The sequence below is a fragment of the Crocuta crocuta genome, unplaced genomic scaffold (assembly GCF_008692635.1).
Source record: "Crocuta crocuta isolate KB4526 unplaced genomic scaffold, BGI_CrCroc_1.0 scaffold580, whole genome shotgun sequence".
Taxonomy (NCBI): domain Eukaryota; kingdom Metazoa; phylum Chordata; class Mammalia; order Carnivora; family Hyaenidae; genus Crocuta; species Crocuta crocuta.
In genome coordinates, this window is record NW_027527940.1 from 1,252,679 (window position 1) to 1,266,930 (window position 14,252).

General features: G+C 37.1%; 2 protein-coding genes across 8 annotated transcripts in view; one reads left to right on the top strand and one right to left on the bottom strand.

Moving 5' to 3' along the window:
- ACAD11 (acyl-CoA dehydrogenase family member 11) overlaps positions 1–14,252 on the bottom strand; it is a 94,084-nt gene that overhangs the window by 33,277 nt on the left and 46,555 nt on the right. For all 5 annotated transcript variants that reach the window (XM_077752286.1, XM_077752289.1, XM_077752287.1 and 2 more), the window contains 2 exons: positions 11,033–11,140; positions 8,537–8,635 (listed from right to left, as the gene is read on the bottom strand). In XM_077752286.1, the coding sequence (XP_077608412.1) occupies positions 8,537–8,635; positions 11,033–11,140 (207 nt within the window). The remainder of the gene's footprint in view (positions 1–8,536; positions 8,636–11,032; positions 11,141–14,252) is intronic.
- Positions 1,744–8,388, top strand: ACKR4 (atypical chemokine receptor 4). 3 transcript variants are annotated; one of them, XM_077752295.1, is made up of 3 exons: positions 1,744–1,889; positions 2,568–2,741; positions 6,299–8,388. In XM_077752295.1, exon 3 carries the CDS (start codon positions 6,308–6,310, stop codon positions 7,358–7,360), a length of 1,053 nt encoding a protein of 350 aa, XP_077608421.1. In that variant the 5' UTR covers positions 1,744–1,889; positions 2,568–2,741; positions 6,299–6,307; the 3' UTR covers positions 7,361–8,388. The 3 variants fall into 3 exon arrangements, with proteins under 3 accessions (XP_077608421.1, XP_077608422.1, XP_077608420.1); XM_077752296.1 differs by having other exon boundaries at positions 2,619–2,741; XM_077752294.1 differs by lacking the exon at positions 1,744–1,889 and having other exon boundaries at positions 2,435–2,741.

Consider the following 14,252-nt stretch of genomic DNA (forward strand, 5'->3'; position numbering starts at 1 on the left):
GGTGTTATATGTAAGTGATGAATCAGTGGATTCTACTCTTAAAGCCACGACTATACTGTATGTTAACGAAAGAAAAAAGAAAGAAAGAACGAAAGGAAGGAAGGAAGAGAATCTTAATTATAGAGAACAAAGTGATGGTTACTAGAGGGGAGATGGAAGGGTTGGATGAAATAGGTGGTGGGGATTAAGGTGCAATTGTTAGAGGCACCAGGTGATGTACGGAATTGATGAATCACTATACTGTACACCTGAAACTAATATAACACTATTAACTTTACAGGAAAAAAAATAAAATATACCATACATTTTTGGAAGAAATCACGTGAAATAGAATGGATATCAATGTTATGTTCATGAGGACAAAAACCTGTAGTAGTATCACAAATAGCAAGTTCACCTGCCTGTGAAGTACATTTCGATTCTTCTCATGAAAAATAGATTACAAAATTACAAAATTGAAGAAGTGATCAAAGGGTATGCAACTAGGGGCATATGGGAAAATATGGTTCAAGGGGCACCAAGTTTCAATAATGCAAGATATGATATGGATGAATTCTGGACATCAAAGGTACAGTCATGTAACTACAGTTAACAATATTATATCGTATACTTGAAATTTGCTAAGAGGGTAGATCTTAAGTTTCTTACCCATCCTCCCTCAAAAAGTAACCCTGTGAGGTAATAAATAATGTTAATTCCCTTGATTGGGGTGAATATTTTGCAATGTATACATGTATCAAATTATCAACTTGTACACCTTAAATATGAACAATTTTTAATTGTCAACTATATCTAAAGTTGGAAGAAAAGGATGTGCAGCTGAAAAATGTTGGAAAAATAGTATTATTGAGACGTGTCAGGCAGTTTATTAAAACATTTTTTTTTATGCTTATTTTATTTTTGAGAGAGAGAGGGAGGGAGGGAGGAGAGAGACAGATGATCTGAAGCAGTCTCCATGCTGACAGCAGAGAGCCCAACACAGGACTGGAACTCACGAACTGTGAGATATAATCTAAGCTGAAGTCAGACACTTAACTGACTGAGCCATCAGGTGCCTTATAGTGTTTTCTTGAGGATTTTTCTTGAAGTTTTGGTGTTTGTTGGCTTCTTTAAGTTTTATAGCTTGTTGTGATGTATTTCTTGTTAAAAAATTCTTTTTAATGTTTATTTTTGAGAGAGAGCACAAATGGGAGAGGGGTAGAGACTAGGTGACAGAGGATCTGAAGAGGGCTCTGTGCTAACAGCAGAGATGATTCTGGGCTCAAACTCATGAACGAGATCATGACCTGAGCTGAAGTTACACACTTAACCAACTAAGCCATGCAGGCGCCCTGCAGCTCTCATTTTAAATATTTACATTTGTACCAAAAAAAAAAAAAAGTAAGAGAAGGAGAAAAACCAGAGCGTCTAGATAGGCAGGGATAACATTAAGTGCAGTATCTGTCAGAAGGCAGCAAGAGACTAATGATCAGCCATGGTAAGAAGAGATGCCACTTTCTGAATAAGTGTGCTAGAGCCTGTTCAGGAGAGCTTATAATTAATGCTCCTCTCTTAGCAACCTTGCCTTCAGTAACTTCACACTGACACCTTAAAATTGGCCAGGGTGAGAGTATTCACACACTGGAAAATGACAAACACCACAAATCCAGGCTGTGTGTGTGTGTGTGTGTATGTGTGTGTGTGAGGTGGTTTAGCTGCATGCAAGTAACTCTTCCTTCAAAGAGTGGTGGATTACAAGGAGAAGCTGGCAGTACTCTCAGACTTACACCGTGGAAAGATGAAGGAAGACGAAGGCCCAGTGACTGAGAACCTCTTTTCTGTGAATTAACAAGAAACTTTGATCAACTGCTTGGAGAAAAATTGACATTCCTTTGAAAGGACGTCTGCAGGTAAAGACTGAGCCTACCTGGTCATGCAGGAGAAAGGAAATAAAGGGAATTATAAATGCAAATGTAAAGAGAGTCGAGTTAAAATAGACCCGAGGCTGAATCTGCATGCATTTTTCCTCTAATTTTCATTTGTTAGCATGGGAAAAACAATGTCCCCAAACAAAAGGATTTTGAAGGTTTGTATGCTGGTCTTTGAGGAAAAAGGTTACAAGAAAGCAAGAGAGTTTAAAGTCACGGGGAAAAGCTTATTCTGGGGTCAAGGACAGAGAAGAAATATAGCGAAGCCAAGAGCAGTTTAATAGTTTAAGTAAAATATTAAATGATGTGGCATAAAAAATATTAAGTTCTATAAATGCTTAATTGTTACTCAGAATTTAGTCTGCAATAATTTAGTCTTCAAAGAGATAACTTTCTGAGGTAAAAGTCATTGTTCTTTTCTTTTCTAGACAAAATAACTTTCATGAGTTATTTCCCTAGATGCTACCTGTGAGTGCCCATTAGCTGCCTTGACTCTCAGGGTGAATTCTTTCAGTTTGGTGACTGGTTCCTCAGCTGCAGGCACTTTCTTGTTTGCTTCATCTAAGTGGAAACTTTGAAAGATATGTAGTTTTTTGAACAAGATGGAATGCTTTCAAGTTTGTATCCTAGGACACTTAAGAACTTGGATTTGACTTCTAGGATGGTTCTACAAAAAGTAAAAGATCAAGTGCTCACAAGGTTAAATTTCAGGAAAGCTCTCTTGGATGCAAGACAAAGGCGGGGTGTAAAACGAAAACAAAAGTAGCTTGAGTTAAAGAGGTCATTTGATTTTAGTCTTCACTCAAGACTGCTCCTCTCTGCGCACTGAAACAGGTTGGTTTTTTCTTTTTCTCATTCTAACTTGGATAAGATTGTTTTTTAAAGCCCAAAGACTTTGTACATTTACCTATGTAGAGGGAGCCTTGATGCATAAAAGTCTAAACATTTATATATGTGCAAAAAAGAGCTATTTAAAAATAGCTATACACTTTAATCTTATAACTAAAATGTGAATATAGCAAGAAGAAAATATTTTATTTCTGGTATTATTTTAATACCATTATTTGCCTATACAACTTTGTTAATGAGAGAATAAGTTGTGCTCTATCAGTTTTTCTGCTTTGTTTTAAAAATGCTAACTTTTTTGTTCTTGTAATAATTATAAAGACATCTAAAATGTATTTCTATATATCTGCCAAAGGATCATGTCTGCAAATAATTTCCATTCCTTGCTTTACTTACTCATATTTTTAGTAAGATTCTTATTTAAAAATACATTTCCTTAATGTTTTGTATTATTTGGGCATGTTATTCCTTATCACCAAGCTTAAGATTTGTGATGAATGAGAAAGAAAGAACAAAGTGCATCCTGTGTTAATAATTAACACATAGGAAAATGATGACCAGAATGGTCTTCCATATTGTAACTTTTCAAATAATCTTAAGGATAAAAATAGTCACTTTAGATTGTTACCGCCTGGTTTTTACATAATGAAGGCTGTTCTATGTGGCATATCTCCTCAGGGGCATTCTTTGCTTTACTAATCCAAAAAGGGTTAGTAAGAATAAGAACATTCTTTTGAAAATGTACAAGTTGGCACACTGTTCTAAAAATAGTATTTTCATTAATGATTCCGTAAGAATGTTAGAAATTCTTCCAAGGACAAAAACAATCAAAGGGAGACAGAAAGGGTAAGAAAAAAGCAACACAAAACTCAACATTATAATGAAAACGTTGAGAGTCATTTTTATATACATTTAAAAACTTGTGAATTGTGTGCAAGCCTATCTTACTTCTATAGGGTGTTAATAACCAATATAGTAAAATTGCTAATGATAAGACAAGAAGATTCCTGGCATATCATCTAGCCATTCTAGAGAAATAGTTTTCTATCTACTTGTAAAACTTTTAGTTTGACAAACATTTACTGAGCACCTAGTGTATGCCAGGCCCTCTCCAAGGTATTAATTACAAACATAAACCCAACAGGGAACTTAGATCACAGAGGGAAAAGGTAGTCTAGAAAAGCCATCTTTTCCATAAGATGGGGTCCATTCTCTGAGAATGAATGCAGGTATGTATGTATGTAGACATAGCTATTGGATCAGGAAAGTCTTCTGGCAAGGTAATATCCAGGTTAACTGAGGAGGAAGTGGCCCTTTAAGGGAAGAGCAGGAAACAGTCTGTGAGATAAAGGAACAGAATGAGTAATGATGTAGATATGCGCCGCAGCATGGTGTATGCCAGCAAAGTGCTTGCAAATGAGTACTATTAGTGTCTACATAGTAGAGAAATGTAGCAGGAACTATGGGTAGGACCACTCCTTAGCTTGGGCATCAAGCTGAGGAGTCTGGATTATATCTTTCAGGTGAAGAAATGTGTCTTTTAGATAAGAGCTAAGCAGAGGAGTGACAGATTGACATTTCAGAGATACAGAACTCTGGTAGCAGTAAGAAAAAAACATTTTTTAAAATTTATTCCCGAGAGAGAGAATATGTGCATGTGCATAAGCAGGGAAGGGGTAGAGAAAAAGTGGGGTAGAGAGAGAATCCCAAGCATACTCTGTCTGTCAGTGCGGAGCCTGACATAGGGCTTGAACCCATGAACTGTGATATCATGACCTGAACCGAAATCAAGAGTTGGACGCTTAACCTACTAAGCCACCTAGGCACCCCTGAAAAATATTTCTGATAGGAGGTGGTAAGGAGGAATAAGAACAGCAGATACCAGGTGGGAAGATATTGCAATAAGCCAAGTAAGAAACAGGTTGGTCGAATTGTATAGATGTGACAAAGAGGACAGATTAAAGGGGGAGAGAGATTCACAATCTATTTGGAAGGTAAAATCAAAATTTAGGGGCTGACAGGAATTGGGGACGATGGTGAGAGATGTCCCTGACCAAGGATGGGACAGGCCTAAGGCTTAGGTAAGTGGTGGAATGAAGCTACTGAATGGTAGCATACATTCAGCATGTGTGACAGGTTTTGAAGGAGAGCTAAATAGAGGAGAGGCTTTTGTTTTATAAAGGCCAACTAGTGAAATTAAGTATAAATTCTGAGGTAATTTATCTTATTTTATAATAAGTTTATATATAAAAGTAAAATAATTTATTTTTTAATGTTTAATTTTTTTAACAATGTTCTATGTCTTTAAAATTTTTTTAAGTGTTTATTTTTGAGAGAGACAGACAGATAGAAGACAGACAGAGAAAGCATGAGTGGGGAGGGGCAGAGAGAGAGAGGGAGACAGAATCTGAAGTAGGTTCCAGGCTCTGAGCTGTGAGCACAGAGCCCGATGCAGGGTTGAAGCCATGAACTGTGAGATCATGACCTGTAGCTGAAGTTGGACGCTTAACAGACTGAGCCACCCAGGCACCCCAATGTTTAAGTTTTCTTTAACGTTTATTTTTGAGAGTGTGTGTGAATGCGTGAGTGGGGAAGAGGCAGAGAGAGAGAGGAACAGAGGATCCCAAGTGGGCTCTAAGTTGTCAGCAGAGAGCCTGATGTGGGGCTTGAACTCAAACTGTGAGATCATGACCTGAGCCAAAGTTGGAGGCTTAACCAACTGAGCTACCCAGGTGCCCCCAAAATAATTTTAGTTTAGATGAACAATTTGATCTACTGCCAATATACTGCATAAGAATCACAAGTTGCATCTGTAAAAAATAGTAACATTTGTCACTCCTTTTTGTTGAAATCTGACTAATTTTTCATATCTTAAAAACTATTTTGGGGGTACCTGACTGGTTCAGTTGGTAAAGGATATCTTGGGGTTGTGGGTTCAAGCCCCACATTGGGGGAAGAGATTACTTAAAAAACCTTAAAAAAAACCCAGTTTTTACACAAAATCATTACTTTGATTTAGGGTCTAATGATTAAGACAATTTGTCAGGGTATTAATTTTATCTTTCATTTCAAGAGCTCTGTGTAAATCCCAGCTCTTACACACAGACTTGTAAAAACAAAGGATGAAAAAAATAATCTTGGGGATATACTCCTAAATTGTTTCCATTAAAAGGTTTCAAATCTCAAAGACTGGCAGATTCAGCCTCGTCTATGTTACGGCAACAGTCTATTCTCTAGTTTCTGTTTTTTTTTTAAATATTTGTTTATTTTTGAGAGAGAGAAAGAGAGAGAGTGTGTGTATGCATAAGTGGGGAGAGGCAGAGAGAGAATCCCAAGCAGGTTCCACACTCAGCATGGAGCCTGACTACTGTGCCTGTGAGATCATAACTTGAGCCAAAATCAAGAGTCAGATGCTTAACTGACTGAACCACCCCCTCACTCCAATAATCTATTATTGAGTAAAATAACAAATAAACGCTAGATTCAAAATTGTTTCCTTTTAAACAATATTAAAATGAATATTCTGTATTCCTTCTGACATTTAGATTGGAGCCATGGCATTGGAACACAATCAGTCAACAGATTACTATTATGAGGAAAATGAAGTGAATGGCACTCATGACTACAGTCAGTATGAAGTGATCTGTATAAAAGAAGAAGTCAGAAAATTTGCAAAAATTTTCCTGCCTGCCTTCTTCACAATAGCTTTCATCATTGGAATTGCAGGCAATTCCATAGTAGTGGCGATTTATGCCTATTACAAGAAGCAGAGAACCAAAACAGATGTGTACATCCTGAATTTGGCGGTGGCAGATTTACTCCTTCTATTCACTCTGCCTTTCTGGGCAGTTAATGCAGTTCATGGATGGGTTTTAGGGAGAATCATGTGCAAGGTCACTTCAGCCTTGTACACTGTCAATTTCGTCTCTGGAATGCAGTTTCTGGCTTGTATCAGCATAGACAGATACTGGGCAGTAACGAAAGCCCCACGTCAATCAGGAGTGGGGAAACCATGCTGGCTTATCTGTTTCTGTGTGTGGGTGGTTGCCATCTTGCTGAGTATACCTCAGCTGGTTTTTTATACAGTCAATCACAAGGCTAGGTGCATTCCCATCTTTCCATATCACCTAGGAACATCAGTGAAAGCATCGATTCAAATGCTGGAAATCTGCATTGGATTTGTAATACCCTTTCTTATTATGGGAGTGTGCTACTTTGTCACAGCAAGGACACTCATCAGGATGCCCGACATTAAAAAATCTCGACCCCTCAAAGTTCTGCTCACGGTGGTTATAGTTTTTATTGTCACTCAGCTGCCTTATAACATTGTCAGGTTCTGTCAAGTCATAGACATCATCTACTCCCTGATCACTGACTGTGACATGAGCAAACGCATGGATGTTGCCATTCAAATCACAGAGAGCATTGCACTCTTTCACAGCTGCCTCAACCCAGTCCTGTATGTTTTCATGGGAGCCTCTTTTAAAAACTACATTATGAAAGTTGCCAAGAAATATGGGTCCTGGAGAAGACAAAGACAAAATGTGGACGAGATTCCTTTTGATTCGGAAGATCCTACAGAGCCAACCAGTACTTTTAGCATTTAAATGTAAAACTGCTGTCTCTTGCTTCGATTCACATGAATGATGCTTCTCCCCAGAGAAAACATCTGCTTTATTCTGAAACTTAAATGGTAAACACTGGTGGTGCCAACGTATAACAATCAAAACGTAGGGGGGAGGGGGGGATGGGAGAATATAGCAACCAGGAAGAAGAGGAAATGAAATCACAAGTGCACAAAACATGAACTTAACGTTAACAATACAGGAAAACAGTATTAACAGATATAAATAATAAAAACACTATGCTATAAATTAGGCCATCTGAAACATTAATATAGAGGCTTATATTAAGGAGGATTTATAATTATTTTAAATGATCAACGTTTAATATAAGAATGATTTCACTGCATAATTTCAGTACTTGAATAACTATACAGCAAAATTTAATCCTTTTTTCCTGCTTCTTAATTTGCCAGTGATTTCATAAGACCCCAGGAAGAATAACAACAATAAAAAGATACATAAAAAGCTTTAATGGCCCTTTTAACACATCCCTAGTAAATTTCTTTCCTTTTTTTTTTTTTTCTTTTTATCCCTGGTAAATTTCTGAACACATAATTTGCTTTCATGATGTCAACTTTAATAATAAACTGGTTATCTTGTTAGATTTACTCTAGGAAGCAATCTTTAGATAATCATATTTACGTAGGTTCCAATTTTATGACTTCCTAAAGGACTCATCCATTTATGTAAGTCTATTACTGAGGGTTGACTAAACAATACATTTTCTCATGTATAGATTCTTATATTTTTGCTTTAAGCACTTGTATTTTTAAGCAATAAGGAAATGTGATAAAATAAATGATTTCTAATAAGTAAATCTCTTTACAATTATTTATAAATTATATTTCATTTAATATGTTCCTATTAAAAATTAATTTTGATAGAAGTTACCATGATCAAGAATAGTGTGCACTAATATGAATTTCCTCTCACAAACTCTGAAAAACTGTGAATTGTGAAACCATAAAAAAAAGTTTTCTGTTTTTAAAATAAATATGACTTAATCAAGATCTGTTATCTTAAAATTACTTTTCTTTTTTAGCAAATATTTCTAAATTTGAATATGCTATTAAAGGCAGAATTTAAGGAACTATGATCATGAAACTATGTGTTATTCTAGCACAGCACCTGGCACAAAGGATGGATCTGAATACTCACCACTGCTCCACCATTTCTTGCCATTGATTACATAGCTATCTCCATCTCGTTGGATGCTACATTCAATGTTTGTGGCATCACTTGAAGCTACATCAGGCTCTATAAATAAGCAAAGATTGAATTTACGGGCAGGCAGACATAATTTGTTTACAAAAGAGACTTTGGATAAGGAAATGTGAACCCTTTGAGGACAGAGGCATGTTCCTACCCGTCCGTCTATCCCACCCTGGTTCTCCCATAACCTACACATAGTACATTTTCCAAAAGTGTGCACTGGAAGAATGAATATCAAACATTGGGATCAGCAATCTGAATTGTGTTCCTGGCTTCCTCAACTGGTACATAATTTGATATAACTCACACAATCCATTCTTCAATCATCAAAAGTAGATTAAAATATTGTTCTTTATTTCCCATAGTGGAAATATACTAAATACTAAATATTTGCAAGCCAGATTTCCATGTAGTTTACTATCTTAGACAATTTCTAACTATGCCTTGAGAATTCCATCTCACTGATTTATTCTGCATTCTGTAAAGCCTGCTGAATACAGTGTCTTCCAAAAGTTTTCCATGGGACACCCTCACACAACTGCTTTATTATATAGCATTTCACAACATAAAGGCAGGCCTCAATCATAGTAATCTGCACTTGTTAATATGCTGCTTTCTTAAATGACTCCTTCAGATTATTTTCTGTATTCTATTTCTAAAACTAGAGACCCAGTTCCTTTAGATGGAGCTGTGTAATTGTTTTGCAACCTCCAATTAGTGCTTTGTAGACAACACATCATATATAGGTATTCAATAAATGCCTCCTACTGATTTTAAACGGAGATCAGTTTTGCTCTTATATATATGTATATGCAATATTACAGAAGACTTTATTTTATTTTTTTTAATGTTTATTTTTGAGAGAGAGAGAGAGTACAAGCAGGGGAGGGGCGGAGAGAGAGGGAGACACAGAATCCGAAGCAGGCCTCAGGCTTTGAACTGTCAGCACAGAGCCTGACACGGGGCTTGAACCCATGAATCATGAGATCATGACCTGAGCTGAAGTCAGCCACTTAACCAACTGAGCCACCCAGGCGCCCCTATAGAAGACTTTAAAATCTGGCCACATGAAACAATGCACAGCGTCCCTCATCATCAGGGAAATGCAGATCAAAACCACACTGAGATACCACCTCATGCTGGTCACAGTTGCTAAAATGAACAAATCAGGAGACTATAGATGCTGGCGAGGATGTGAGGAAACGGGCACCCTCCTATACTGTTGGTGGGAATGTAAACAGATGCAGCCACTCTGGAACACAGTGTGGAGGTTCCTCAAAAAATTAACAATAGAACTCCCCTATGACCCAGCAGTAGCACTGCTAGGAATTTACCCAAAGGATACAGGGGTGCTGATGCATAGAGGCACATGTACCCCAATGTTCATAGCAGCACTCTCAACAACAGCCAAATCATGGAAAGAGCTGAAGTGTCCATCAATGGACGAATGGATCAAGAAGATGTGGTTTACCTATACGGTGGAATACTACATGGCAATGAGAAAGAATGACATCTGGCCATGTGTAGCAGCATGGATGGAACTCGAGGGTGTTATGCTGAGTGAAATAAGTCAGGCAGAGAAGGACAAATACCATATGTTTTCACATATAGGTGGATTAGGAGGAATTTAATGGAGGGCAATGGGGGAGGAGAAGGGGAAAAATAGTTGGGGAGAGGGAGGGAGGCAAACCATGAGAGACTCTTAATGCTGAAAACAAACTGGGAACTTATGGGGGTGGGGGAGAGGGGAAGGGGGGTGATGGGCATGGAGGAGGGCACTTGTTGGGATAAGCACTGGGTGTTATATGGAAACCAACTTGACATAAACTATGTAAAAAAAAAATAAAATAAAATCTGGCCATAATTCTGGCCAGATGACATTTAGTTTTATTCTAAACTCAACTATAGAATGATGACTTTTTCCTTTGAAGAATACGTTATTGCTGTTTCTTATATACAAATGGTACCAAACCCATTTTTATTAACATGCTAATTTTACTTCCCCACATGAACATAATCTGAACAATGTGACCAGCATTGGTGAATGTTCTATTTTTCGAGGTTTATGACAGAGTTAAATATTTTGTATCAATATAAAATTATCACAAAGATGACTATTTCATACATAAGGGCAAAGAAATATTAAATAACCATAGACAACAATTTTTGAAATGCTAGTCCAAAGATTATGAAGTTATTTAGGTTTACTCTGGCTGAAGCAGACTGCCTGAAAACATCAGCTGGTATCCTCCCACATGGGAGGACAATTTTATTCCACACATTTAAAAATGCCAAAATTTGAAACCGCACTCAAAACAATCATATTTACATTTCTAGTCATGGGCAAATTTGCCTGAAACACAGAGCCACCTCCTTTCTTTAGCTCATCCATAATAATTCCAATAACTGACTGCACAGAGGAGAAACGTGATTTGCTTTCACCTGTCATACAGAAGCAGGATGCGATGGTTCCTTGAAGAAGAGGCTCAAGCCACTGCTGCTTCTGCTTTTCGCTTCCATATAAGTAGAGCAGCTCCATGTTCCCTGTGTCTATACAGAAGAAAAGACATTGCTTTTCCATTTAAAAATTTATCAATATGAAATCCAAACTTTATGTTGACAATATACACATGTAACTTTCAAGGCAAGTGTTTGCTAACAAAAATATTTAGAAACATAAGGAAATATAATTTATAATGAAGATATGCCATAAATAGTTATAAGTATATGGCATTTGGTGCACATTTATTCAATTTGTGAATTACACACACTTGTCTGCTTCATCTCAATAAAGCATGGCTCCAGTGAAGTCTGACTCAATTAGAACTAAGGAAGACAATTTACTGGCTTAATCTTTCCTGGCTATCTTGCAAATATGATCTACCAGGAGTGAGGGCAATGCTCCTGGAGAATAATTATCATCACATGTTCTACTGCAAATCCAGCCCCGAGACTCCCGTTCCTCAAGCATACACTGTGCTTTCTAACTTTCACTTGTTTGCTTGTGCCAAGAATATATATATATATATAAACAACAAAAACTTCATGTTTTCCATGGAGCAAAATGCTCTAGAGGAGGCTTTCCTCTAATATTCATTCCTATCAAACTTCAAAAAATGTTACCTGAAATTTTTCCCTTGAAAACGGATTACTCATAAAGTTTTGAGGAAGAATTTTTCAGTATCATCTCTTAACATAACATTAAGGATAGTCACTGAAAGGATAGTAACCAAAAACTGAGTTAAATCCACGTTAAGTCTCTCAAAATACGTTTGCACTCTGTTCAGACACTACTAACAGAGCCAAAGTTATATTAAAATGCAGAGAATTCCTAACAGATGAATAAATTCTTAAAATTTGTCAAAGCTTAAAAGCTTTTTGAATGAGGGAGAAAATGAGTCCTCAGTTATAATTAATGAAACTCATCATTTTCTTTGCTTATTTAAAATTCTGTTTCTTGTTATGGTTCAAATGAAGTATATATTGAATTAGATCTTTCCAAAAATTATCAGTTTCTTCTGAGAAGCTGGCAAAATAAAGCTATCATTTATGGGATGGGAAAAAGCCTAGATAAATTATTTCTACAAAAAAACCCACCAGCCCCACAATCAGCCCAAAGGCCTCCAACTTTTCTAGTAGTAGCTTTAGAATTAAAAATTGCTATTTTCAGGGGCACCCGGGATGCTCAGTCGGTTAAGTGTCCAACTCTTGATCCTGGCTCAGGTCCTGATCTCATGGGGATTAGGAGTTTGAGCTCTACGTCGGACTATGTGCTGACAACATGGAGTCTGCTTGGGATTCTCTGTTTCTCTCTCTCTCTGCCCCTCCCCCCACTCATTCTCTCTCTCAAAATAAATCAGTAAACATTTTTTTTTTTTATTTCTAGGAGAGAGAGACAGCGTGAGCAGGGGAGAGTCAGAGAGAGGGGGAGTGACAGACTCTGAAACAGGCTCCAGGCTCTGAGCTGGCAGTCAGCACAGAGCCTGACGCGGGGCTCGAACCCATGAACCGCGAGATCATGACCTAAGTGAAAGTCGGATGCTTAACCGACTAAGCCACCCAGGCGCCCCATCAATAAACATTTTTAATATTGCTATTTTCAGGGGCACTTGGGTAGCTCAGTTAAGTGCCCCACTCTTGATTTCGGCTCAGGTCAAGATCTCATAGTTTGTGAGTTCAAGCTCCATGTGGGGCCCTGCACTGATGGCACAGAGCCTGCTTGGGGTTCTCTCTTATTCCCTCTCTCTGTGCCTCCCCAACTGGTGCTCTATCTAAAAATAAATCAATAAGCATTTCTGAAAAATTCCTATTTTCAACATCCCAGTATATAATATTGTATGACTTAATGAGGGGCAAAAAACAAAACACAAATTGGAAAACTACATATGTTTCCCATTAGCTTTTAGAACTATCTGAGAAGCTTGAGTAGAAATTCATCTTTTATACTTAAGAAAACTGCCAGAGTATTTAATTGGCATCAGTTACCTTCCCTTTTTCATCTGCTCTGGAAATGCTCTAAAACCCAAGGCCCCAAGGCCTTCATGAAGATAGCTCCACTACAAAGAGAAAATGCCTAGTTTTCTACTTATGGTTTTACACATCTTTGTTCGCAAAGGAGAGTTCCTGATCAAATTTTGGTCAAAGAAAATATATCTTCCTGGCCAATTTTAAAATTTCAGCAGTTTGGTGATGTCATTTAGACAGTACAACTAACAGACTCATGAAACTTTAATACTAGAAATTTTAATGCTAGAAAAAGACCTTCCAGTGAAAAGTGAATTCATGGGTCAAGTAGAGAAATAGTGGCAGAGCTGTGTCTACAGAAGTCTTCTCTAGCATTATTTTTCATATTATGACCCATTAGCATGTCATGAAATCAATTTAATGGAATATCGCTAACAATCTTTAATAAATGAAATAGATCAAAACAGAATACATTAGATTAGACTCAGTGGAAAATATCTGAATAAGTTGCATGTAATAAGGGCAAATATTATTTCATGAAACCCTTTTTCAGTCTCTTCCCCTTGCAAAATTCATCCATCCATGAATATACACATAAAACTACATATGCCACATACTGGGTCACAATATGAAATGTATTTCTTACTATGAGTATCAATTAAAAAAAGTTCTAAAGAAAAGACTGCAAGTAGTCCCTCCGTGAAATTATGCCTACTATGTAGCATAACATAATAGCTTCACACAAATGACATGAAATCTTTAGAAATTTTAGGATAGATTTCTTGACTTTTACAATAGCCTCATTATTGGATTAAAATGTAGTACAGCAGTAATTTGATAAACTGGTGTTTTGAAGAGGATTACCTTCTACTTACCACACCAGGGATAAGTCCAGCCATCATTAAAAGTCCATGAACTATATTGATAGTTCCAAATAAATGACTTTAAATCCAGGGTACAAACACCTTGCTATGCAACCATATTGTGTTTTCTCTCAGACATCCAATATACTTCTTTTTGGCAGTTCCATCCTTTATTAACCCTTTTTGGGAGTGCTTTAGCATCAGGGCCATACAATAAGCAAAATGGGCAACATCAAGGTCTAACTTGTGCAGTGACAACATCAGGTATCATACCATCATCCTTCTACAACAAATAAAATGTTATTCCTTGACTGGTAGCAAGAGAGTAAGTAATC